Source organism: Cibotium barometz, chromosome 38 (assembly GCF_041138505.1).
Source record: "Cibotium barometz isolate CiBa-2024 chromosome 38, ASM4113850v1, whole genome shotgun sequence".
NCBI lineage: Eukaryota > Viridiplantae > Streptophyta > Polypodiopsida > Cyatheales > Cibotiaceae > Cibotium > Cibotium barometz.
The window spans coordinates 27,676,133-27,685,546 of record NC_141083.1 but is presented as its reverse complement, the minus strand read 5'-3'; the positions used below and the strand labels follow the sequence as shown (position 1 = coordinate 27,685,546).

The 9,414-nt window shown below is 43.7% G+C and overlaps 1 protein-coding gene across 1 annotated transcript; it reads right to left on the bottom strand.

Annotated features, from left to right (window-relative positions):
* Positions 1-1,951: 1,951 nt before the first annotated feature.
* On the bottom strand, positions 1,952-5,915 carry LOC147616544 (uncharacterized). The gene is made up of 4 exons (XM_086777610.1): positions 5,571-5,915; positions 4,867-5,114; positions 4,553-4,772; positions 1,952-4,197 (listed from the first exon to the last, which is right to left on the bottom strand). Exons 2-4 carry the CDS (start codon positions 5,110-5,112, stop codon positions 2,543-2,545), a joined length of 2,121 nt encoding a protein of 706 aa, XP_086633736.1. The 5' UTR covers positions 5,113-5,114; positions 5,571-5,915; the 3' UTR covers positions 1,952-2,542.
* Between the last annotated feature and the right edge of the window lie 3,499 nt (positions 5,916-9,414).

The window sequence follows — 9,414 nt, the reverse complement described above, 5'->3', positions numbered from 1 at the left end:
GTGGGCAGCACTACCTATAAATTGCAGTGTTCGAAAAAAACCCGGGTTTAGTGTAATTTGCACCTGCAACTTCTGAAAATTACCTTCAAATTTTTAACTTGAAGGTACAAAAACCTGCAAAATTTGGGAAATTTTAGAAGGAAAACCTTCAAAATTTGAGAAATTCTTCAATTAATAATTTCCTAAATTTCTAATGAAGGTTTTTAACTTTTTGGCAAAATTATTTTTTTCGAACACTGATAAATTGTATCCCTCTAGGCTCTTGCAACTTGCCATTGAACTTCTATCATTTCACTTTGAGAGCATGGGGCATGGCTCATCATGGGACTAGATTTTCTCCAAAAGTTTCTCCACTTTTCTACCTTCTTTTTTTTTTTTTGATTTGCTGGAAATTAGAAAGTACACTACTCACACACACTAGATGCCATCGCTTGCAGAGAGGGAGATTTGAACCCACTCTCAAACTCCTTCCTTACCACTACACTAACTTAGGGAGGGAGATTTGAACCCACTCTCAAACTCCTTCCTTATCACTACACTAACATGCGATCAACCACTTTCCCACCTTTCAACTTCCCGTTAAGTTCTCATTCATTTCCATCAAAGGGTAGTGGAAAGCCCGCAATTGCTTAAGTTTTTTCTTGAAAAAGCTTTTGGCCTTTTCCACCCAAATACGACTCTCCGAGTCCCAAAGAAAAAGCACGCTTATTATCCTACAGTGCTAAATATCTGTTGTTGATGCTAGGCAAGAAGTTTTGGTTTTGAGTTAAAAGCATCACTTTCCAAAATTTCTCGAGTAATAGGAGTGAGTGCCAATTACTAGGGCTTGCCATTTGAAGTGCAAGCTTGACCTTTAAAAATGATGGCTTTTGTACAACTTAGACAGTTACGCTATTTACTCGGGCATGAAAAACATGTTAAACACCAAAAAGCGTCCATGATAGGCATCAAAACACAAGCATGCATCTTGGTGATGTTTGCAACCAAGTCGCCAATTTAGTAGCAAGTTTCTAGCATGTTTGTAGTAAGGAAGGTCCAATGGCACTTTAACAAATACCTGGATTATATTGGGGAATGGAAATACTTTTTTCAATGGCTTTAGAATTTTTGTGGTTTTGTGTGTGTGTGTGTGTGCGTGTGAGAGAGAGAGAGAGAGAGAGAGAGAGAGACATTGGGGTGGGTGTGTGTGTGTGTATGTGTGTGTGTGTGTGTGTGAGAGAGAGAGAGAGAGAGAGAGAGAGAGAGAGACCCAAGGTTCTCCAAGTGTTACAAAAAGTCCTCTTACCTTATCCCCATGTTCTAAACCCTACCTTCATACTAAATCTATTTCACCGTATATGTAAAGGGTTTGTGTTTGGAAAGTAGGGGTACGTTGGGGTGGGGAACACTTTGCATGCTCCTAGAATTCCTAGTCATTCATGCAGGGAAAGACCTCCAAAAATGTTTGGGTTTAATAAAATCTCAAGTGGAACCAAAAATTTCACTGAAGAGTGTAGACAGAATGATGATTTTTTAGGGAATTCTCCTTCACCCAAGCGCATGGAACAGGAGTCTTCCTAGTCCATATAGAATTCTACCAGCGTGATGTGTGTAAAGGCCCTAAAAGACATTCATGTAAGTAGTTGCAATTCTGGGGCTGTTACACACCCATCCTTGGCCTGAAAAAATATGTATAATCTATCTAAGCATACCTACCCTTGACCGAAGGGGCACATAACAACAATCTTGATGCTTTAAAGCAGTCTGGTAAACCCCTCTTAAATCTATTAAGCAGTCAACTAACAATGTTGGAACAACGAGCTCAGTTTACAGATTCCAGAATACATGTCAAGAACTTGCAAAACCATTCATGCATCTAGAATTCCTAGTGCCCTTCATCCATACAAGATACCCAATGAGCATTTATGTGTCAAGATTATGCAATGACAACCATACCTACCACAACCACAAGAAGCCAATTTTCTTCACCATTGCATAGAAACAGTAATGATGCAAATTTGTGACATTTTGCAAAGAAAGCAAAACAGATACAACTCAACCAGGCTCCACTGATGCAGTAAGTTGTGTACATCAGACATGGTAAAGCACACGCTAAAAGCCTAGAAAGGAAAGGCTGCAAAATTGGGATCTGTGTTGTCTGTGATTTCAGAGTACATCTCCAAAGAGCACGTGTGCATCCAAAGATACTTCTTCTTTGACTGTCCGATACAAGTGGACTTTCTTGTCTGCAAATTAGACGCAGACAGGTCTGGCATGCAGCTGGGCATGGTTGCAGATGTGTATTCACAAGGTAAAGGGTATTTGGACAACTCTTCTGAAGAAGAAAACTCTAGGGATGCTCCATCATAGAAATCCTCAGAAAGGAGCTTCGAATGCTGTCAAAAAAGGGCTTCTCTGCATGGTAAAACAGGAGGATCAATTAAGGCAAGCTTCTGAATGACAAGTCATAGAAACAATCTCACAAGAAGGCCCATCTATGAGATCCTTGACTACTCATCATTTCAGCTTCCCTTTGAACAAGCAAGGGATTTCTTCCATTCAATCACAGTCTCAATTTATTGAAGAGCTGATGAGCTCCTGCATCACCATCCACCATGGATGATGATGGTTCATTAAGAGGGGGGCGACAGAGAGCTTGTGCATCAGTACGGCGTGGAGGAGGTGCCGAGCAAACAGGCACCATCTGCCGAACCCTAACTGCAGGAGCCATGGAGGATGCAGGGCGTAAACCCAATGTGCTGGCAAGTGCTGCAGCAGCGGAGGAGGTGCTTGCAGGCATGTGAGAACCCCACCACTGTGTAGACCTAGACCACAATGATGACAAAGGCGAAGATGGCGGGGATGCTGGTGATGATGATGAAGCAGCAGCAGCAGCAGCAGCAGCAGCATAGACAGCTTTTTTCTCACCCTGCAAATCCTTGTTGTAAGTATGGCCATGGCTATGGCTTCTCTCTTTCTCTATATTGTTACCTAGGGTTTCTCCGTGCAACCAACCATCTTTGTAGCCATGGCTGTAATTATGGTTAAAATTATGATTATGGTTCTGACCCAGGCTCATATTTTCCTCCAAGTTGTGTTTCAGGGCTTCATTGCACAGCCATCCCTCTCTATAACCATGTTTCTTCTCCTCCAAGGTATGCTTCAGAATTTCCCCACGCAACCATCCTTCTTTGTAGCCATGATTTTTCTGTTCCTCCAAGGTTTGCATTAGGGTTTCCCCACGCAACCATCCTTCTCGATATCCATGATTACGATCAAGATTCTTGTCTCTGTCCAGATTGTTGTTGCTGCTGCCTAAAGCTTCACCCTGAAGCCACTCCTCTTCATCTCTGCAATGAACCTCTTCCAGCTGGGGCAGATGATGGTTCTTCAACTCAAATCTCTCACTTTGAGATTGTAAAGGAATGCGGCGAATGGAATGTTGCTGTGGATGGACCGAAGAGGGCATGGCCTCTCCACGAAGCCATTCATCTTCTTCATCTCTCTGCTGCAGCTCCTCAAGCAATGATGGCCTATTGAGATCAAACCGCTCACTGAGAGACTGGTACGGTAGACCTCTAATCTGCTGCTGCTGTTGGTGTAACATTACTCTTCCAAGCATGTTTCCACCCCCACTAGCCCTGCTCACAGCCATGGCCTCATGAGAAAGCATGGGAGACTCCATACCAGACAAAGAATGTCTCCTCTGATGGCACCCTGCCTGCCGACGAGTAGAAGAGCCCCCAAAAAAGCCAGGGGTGGCTTGAGGGTTGTAGAAAACTCTCCCACCATGCCCGTGCCCTACGGTGTCGAAGCTCACATCCGGCAGAGGCTGAGAAGAACCAGAGTGAGACAACTGATTGTAGAGGTACCGCTGCCCAACTTCATAGCTAACCTCACCTGGTGATGCAACAGGTTGCTGGTTCAATAGATACATGCTACAACTTCTGTCATGGCTTGCGGGATCTGTCACAGTTGCAGAAGCAGCCCCCGGGTAGAACTGCCCCCCAGTAGCATTACCATCTCTGCTCGGCCGATTCCTGTCCCTCACACTGACCATTCTTACCCTCGGCCGTGCAGCAAACTGCATCTGAGATGACGAGTTCTGCAGGGCAGCCCTCTCATCTCTGCTGTAGTAAGGGCCGAGATTGGTTCTTTCGCCAACCTCTTCTGTCTCTGGGGCCTCCAAGAGCAAGGGCATATGAGATACAGGAGTCACTGCAGCACCCAGAAAATCAACCATTAAAATTACTGGACATGAGGAAACAGTGACAGTCACTGAGCAGACACAGTTGTCGTTCACATCACATCACAGTGCACTACAATTAGGGTTGGAAGCACACAAGCAGGAAATCATGCACAATAGATAGGGATTAAGGGACTGCACGCTCAAAGTTTGCAGCAGATCCACAAATGAGTTTCACGATTAGGTGCACATCAACAGGACACTGCACAGTTAGTGTTTGCAACACATTGAGGAACATTGCACTAGTTAACATAGCGCTGCTCCGTTGAAGTTTGCGACAAGTGAGCAGAAAATTGCTAGATAAAGAGAATGGAAGAAACCCCTCACGCTGCTTTAGTGCAGACCAGGCTGCCATGGCTGCATTTTTCTCCGCCTGCTTCTTAGTCTTGGCAGCCTCCCCGATGAAGTTCCTACCCCCCACCACCACCATGCATTTGAAGAGAGGTACGTGCTTGGGCCCGGACCTAATTGTGGTGTAGACAGGCAAGGAAACCCCGGCTCTCTGAGCGGTCTCCTGCAGCAGGTTCTTGCAAACACCGGTCTCATCCTGAGAGGAAACGACAAGAGGATAAGAATCAGTGAAAGACAACCTGGTAAAGTTTTTCTGCAGCAGCATTGGTGATGATGAGAATTTTTCTTACCAGGATTCTGGCTGCAAGAGATTGGGTAGGGCCTCTCCTAGAGAGTGTGTTGAGGGCAACTTCGGCAGCAGCGTGCTCTGCGTGCCTGAGCGTTGTGTGGTAGCCTGGGCTCTCAAACACCTCCCCATTGAAGTTCACCGTCGCCTTGAACCTGGGTGCATGATCCGGGCCCTCCCTGATGCATGAGTAGGAGGGCAAATTGAAACAGCTGCGTTGTGCCAGCTCCTGCAACTGATTTTTATACATACCTGTGGAAGCAGATCACATCACAAAATCAGAAATACCATAAAAATTACCAGATTAGAAAAGGGGGAGAGGGGTATAGAGCTTCAATTATGTAGCTATGTGCAATTGATGGTTCAACCCACTTTGCTCTCCATAGAAAAATTAAGCTATAACATATTTACCCATTATAGTCTGCAAATAAAAATTAAGCTGTAGCAAAATCATTCAGGGGATTAAGATAGAAACTTAAAGTTACAGAATCATTAATTAGTGTGATTAGAATGGAGGTGGGCTTGGATTACACAAACCAAAGATACAATGAGAGGTAGCTAAGCAAACTAATTGCACTAATCAAGGCTAAGAAGAGGAAACGAAACGATGATAAATGCGTAAATACGAAACGAAGTCACTAATCAAGTATATAGAGAGAGAGAGAGAGAGAGAGATCGAGATCTGAAGAAGGGAAAAGGAAGCATTACCTGCGGGGCTGATGGAGGGGACAAAGGGGGGACGGGAAGGAGGGGTATGGCTGTTTAGAAGCTGGTCAGGGTGAGGCAACACGCCAAAAGGGCCAATACTAGTAGGACACAGAGAGAGACAGAGAGAGAGAGAGAGAGAGAGAGAGAGAGGAGAGCCTCAGAAGAAGGTTGAAAAAGCAGAAATTGAACAGAAAATCAACTTCGTTGAGAGTACTTGGGTGGGCTTCCTGCGAAGTGGGCGATGCTGCCGCAAGCACCAACAGCACCGCAGCTGGGTGAAATGTGAGAGAAAAGAAGACACCCTAAAACAAGGGCAGGCATGAGAGAGAAAGCCTCAACGCAAGCGAAACAAGACACCAAATATTAAATGTTTTTTTTTGGAAAAAGGCCGTTTAATTTAGCAGTCCCCCCAACCCTTGCCGCTAAATGTACCTCCAAACTAGCAAGCCCACTAAATCAGGCTAGAGAGTGCATTATGTTTTAACAATTTATTGTTCGCCTTTAATGCGCTGCTTTGGCTCGCATGTGGCCGCCTTGATGAGCGTACACAGATTTCGTTGTAGCATTTGTTGGGCGCTCAACTCAATAATTTTCGAAGTTAACAATAACTTATAAGGCACAGAGAGAAATGAGAAAACATTTACGGATTAGCATGGGAAGGTTAGGTTAAAGTAAGTAAATGGTCAATTTAAATCTTAGCCTATCGAGAAAGTTTAGGTAGTTCCTTGATTAAAACTGCCCCCTACTGTGACCCAATTAAGGTCTTACGAGATTAAATACTTATTAGGCTAATTAGGACCCACTTTGCCTTAAAAAATGGACCTTCTCTTAGACCAAGCCTCGTCCATGCTTTACTCCCTTGGAGAGCTAAAACGCTTAAACAATAGCTTTGCCCCCTTTAACTTGAACAATTTATTTCAATGTCTCATTTAGCTTTGCTTGTACCGCTTAATTTAGCCTTTTCCTTTAGGAAAAAATGTTTTAATTATGAGACCATCCACCAAAGACATACACGTCCTCTTGAACCTTTTCCCACTCTCAAAATACAATAGGATTTAGCCTTTTCCTTTAGGAAAAAAAGTTTTAATTATGAGACCACCCACCAAAGACATACACATCCTCTTGAACCTCTTCCCACTCTCAAAATACAATAGGATATGTAGTGTGGTTCCCAAGTCTTGTCTCTAGAGGGCTTTTTGATGCATTGCTTTCTCCAACCCCCACATTCACACACTAAACGATGGGACTTTATTAAGAAGTTGCACTACCCTTTTGAGAAATTCAACCAACCACTGTTACAATTGCTCCAACCACCATTGCAATTGCTCCAACATTTGGCCATGACACTAAGGCTTGTGAATAAGACATGCATTCATGAGCATTTTTTTGGGCTTCCTTATATCGTTTCTTCCCAAATGCACTCCCATCTCCTTACGTCTAATCAAAAGTCAAATTGTCCTTCTCCACATGTGTATCACCAATATGCCATGTTTCCACAAAGTGAATAGTCTCATGTACATGGACTTTGCTAATGTAAGGTAGGTTCATTTGTGTATTGTGACGACCAACATCTACCCCATAGCACCTAGGATAGACTAAGGGACATAGAGGCAATGAACCATGCCATCGATATACACTACAAGATGTAGACTAGTAGGGCACGCTTGAGTATTATATACCATGGTAAGAAAATCAAAGCATTCTTTGTACATTTCAACTCATAGAAAATGTCCTTTTGTAGTTTTAAATTTGATGTGAGAATCCAAAAGGGTTTTTCAATGTGTTTAAAATGCCTAAATGAAATAAGGATATAATTGAATGAGCTCTTTTTCAAATTTTGTTCGAAGTTTTGCTATTTCAATTAAATGATTTATTATAATTTGATCATGTGCATGCATATTGTTGTTGGAATTAGGGTTGCAGGAATGCACACACAACTTCAAGAAGATGAGGAAGCTTGAGCACAACACAGTAGTGTATTATGAGTGCCAAAAATGAAAGATTACAAGCCCTAGAAGATAATGGGCGTATATACAATGCACGGGGGAAAAAACCTCCTAGTGAGGGAAAAAGTGCCCCGGCGCCTAAGTGTGTTCACACACATCACTACTATAATATGGTAACAAATCCCCCCTGGAGTGATGCGGTGAACAAGAGCTAGCACTCATGTATAGGGAAGTGTCTAGCTATGTGGACGAATCCACAAAAGGGAGTAATCCCAAAGCTTTGCGAAAAGCTTCGAACTTCTCACGAGGCAGAGCCTTTGTGAAAAGGTCTGCAAGGTTATCCTGTGTTGGCACATAAGCCAAACTGATCTCTCCTGCAGAGAGTCTCTCCCTGACATAATGGTAGTGCACCTCAATGTGCTTTGTACGAGCATGGAACACTGGGTTCCGCGCAACTGCCAATGCGCTCTGACTGTCAGTGAAGATGGTGGTGGCAGATGGCTGCCCAACACCCAAATCAGCCATAAGGCGTCTGAGCCACACACACTCAACCGTAGCTGTGAAAGCTGCCCTGTACTCAGCTTCACAACTAGAAGTGGCCACAGTAGGCTGCTTCTTGCTCAACCATGATATGCATGAGCTTCCAAGCATGAAGCAAAAACCACTCGTGGACACGCGTGTGTCATAACAACCAGCCCAGTCAGAATCTGAAAAAGCATGTAAATCTGGCGGCAATGATCCCCCCTTGGGATAAAACAACCCAAGATGCCGAGTACCACTCAAATAGCGAAAGATACGCTTCACTGCCTGCCAATGCTTAATGCCTGGGCTATGCATAAATCTGCTCACCTGTGAGACTGCAAACTGAATGTCTGGCCTCGTAATGCATACATAAATGAGACAACCAACAGCTGTCTGATAGAGTGTGACATCAAAGTGATCTCCAGCATCATGAAGACTCAACTTCAAACCTGTCTCCATTGGAGTAGCAATAGGCTTGCAGTCTTCAAGGCCAAATCTCCGCAACAATGTTTCAATATACTTTGTCTGACACAAAGCAATACCTCCATCACACTGCTTAAATTGTATCCCCAAATAATGATGCAAATGCCCCAAATCTGACATCTCAAAAGAGGCATTCAAATCAGCCTTAAAATCAGCAATATGACTCTCATTTGGTCCTGTGAGCAGCATGTCATCGACATAGAGAGCAATGATTAGATGTACACCATCCACACGTTTAGCATACAAAGTGCTTTCTGTTGGACTATTCTGAAACCCATGTGCAGTCAAATATGCATGTATTTTTTCATACCAAGCTCGTGGAGCTTGCTTTAAACCATATAAAGCCTTTTTTAACCTGCACACTTTGTTTTCCTGCCCTCTTTGAAGAAAACCACGAGGCTGCGATACATACACCTCCTCATGCAAATCTCCATTTAAGAACGCAGTCTTTATGTCCAGCTGATGTACATTCCAACCATTATGAGCTGCTAATGCACAGATGCTACGAACAGTGGTCATACGACATGTGGGAGCAAAAGTCTCATCAAAATCAATGCCCTTCTCTTGAGCATAACCTTTTGCAACAAGCCTAGCCTTATGGCGATCCACTGTGCCATCAGGCTTACGCTTCAATTTGTATACCCACTTAGTGCCAATGGCCTTCTTGCCAGGGGGCAAGTCACATAAAGACCATGTACCATTCTTCATAATAGCATCGTATTCTGCTTGCATAGCAGCCATCCAATTTTCTGAACTTTGTGCCTCATCAAATGAAACAGGCTCACTTTCATCGCACATACTAGAAACAGCCAATGCATAACAATCTGACGCATAAGAGGCACCATGAGAGCCAGAACGAGTGCGACTAGACAAAGGGGCATCCAACTTGCTGT

What these genes read in the sequence shown, in the direction of transcription:
- LOC147616544 (XM_086777610.1), bottom strand. Translation starts at nt 5,112, where the DNA reads ATGTATAAAAATCAGTTGCAGGAGCTGGCACAACGCAGCTGTTTCAAT. An exon ending in CTCTTGCAGCCAGAATCCTG is followed by an intron (nt 4,773 to 4,866) that starts GTAAGAAAAATT and finishes GTTTCCTCTCAG; the next exon opens with GATGAGACCGGTGTTTGCAA. An exon ending in CTGGTCTGCACTAAAGCAGC is followed by an intron (nt 4,198 to 4,552) that starts GTGAGGGGTTTC and finishes TGGGTGCTGCAG; the next exon opens with TGACTCCTGTATCTCATATG.